The sequence below is a fragment of the Acyrthosiphon pisum genome, chromosome A2, assembly GCF_005508785.2.
Source record: "Acyrthosiphon pisum isolate AL4f chromosome A2, pea_aphid_22Mar2018_4r6ur, whole genome shotgun sequence".
NCBI classification, from domain to species: Eukaryota; Metazoa; Arthropoda; class Insecta; order Hemiptera; family Aphididae; genus Acyrthosiphon; species Acyrthosiphon pisum.
Window position 1 is genome coordinate 31,862,554 of NC_042495.1, and position 1,052 is coordinate 31,863,605.

The 1,052-nt window shown below is 48.4% G+C and overlaps 1 protein-coding gene across 1 annotated transcript in view; it reads left to right on the forward strand.

The window, feature by feature from the left end:
- LOC115034140 (leucine-rich repeat extensin-like protein 5) overlaps positions 1-665 on the forward strand; it is a 2,721-nt gene extending 2,056 nt beyond the window's left edge. The window contains exon 2 of the mRNA XM_029489923.1: positions 39-665. Within this exon, the coding sequence (XP_029345783.1) occupies positions 39-665 (627 nt within the window). The remainder of the gene's footprint in view (positions 1-38) is intronic.
- Positions 666-1,052: the final 387 nt, after the last annotated feature.

Genomic DNA, 1,052 nt, shown 5'->3' on the forward strand with positions numbered 1-1,052 from the left:
TCGGACACAAATTTGTCGCGGCCGATGCCGGTTACAAGAACGTAGCCGACTATCCAATCAGGTGTCCACCGACGCCGACTACTGTTCCGGCACAAAACGTTACCCCGGCCTCGGACACAAATTTGTCGCGGCCGATTGCCGGTTACAAGAACGTAGCCGACTATCCAATCAGGTGTCCACCGACGCCGACTACTGTTCCGGCACAAAACGTTACCCCGGCCTCGGACACAAATTTGTCGCGGCCGATTGCAGGTTACAAGAACGTAGCCGACTATCCAATCAGGTGTCCACCGACGCCGACTACTGTTCCGGCACAAAACGTTACCCCGGCCTCGGACACAAATTTGTCGCGGCCGATTGCCGGTTACAAGAACGTAGCCGATCCTGGATTCGTGTTCCCGCCGCCGCAGCCGACGACGCCGCGGGAATTTTACGTGGGACCGGCAATGTTTGTGGTATGGAGACAGCAGGCCCCGAGCGTGGCCGGATGTCCGCCGCCGCCTCCTGTACCGGAATTCTACGTGGGCCCGGCGTGGTTTGATGTGGACGGACCGCCGCCACTACCGTGTTGCGTGGCGGCATCGAGGTTCACATACCCGCCCCCACCGCTCCGCCGTTCCGGTCCCAGTGCTGCGGGAGTTCCCGCCACGGCCGGAAGTGCATAACGCTGCACAAGCACGCGTAAGTAATCTATAATTGTTGGACATAAATTTAATCGTTATTGCATAACTTTATATCATGTCCAGGTTACCAGACAACGGTGACGTGCAATTCATAATTTTTCTCGTCATATTCACAATCATCACAATCATCATACATATTCATATCATATCATCGTGAGTTTGCCTTTTATAACACTGTACATCATAATATCATTTAAAATATCTACCTGGTTTGTAAACTATTAATATTGTGTATATAACTAAAATATAACCATGTAAAATAAAAATGATTGTGTCCATTTAGTGTTGTAAATTTTTTTTTTATATGTAAAATATTATGTAATGTGTAACACGCCATGTATAACCTATAATCATATCATATTTAAATAA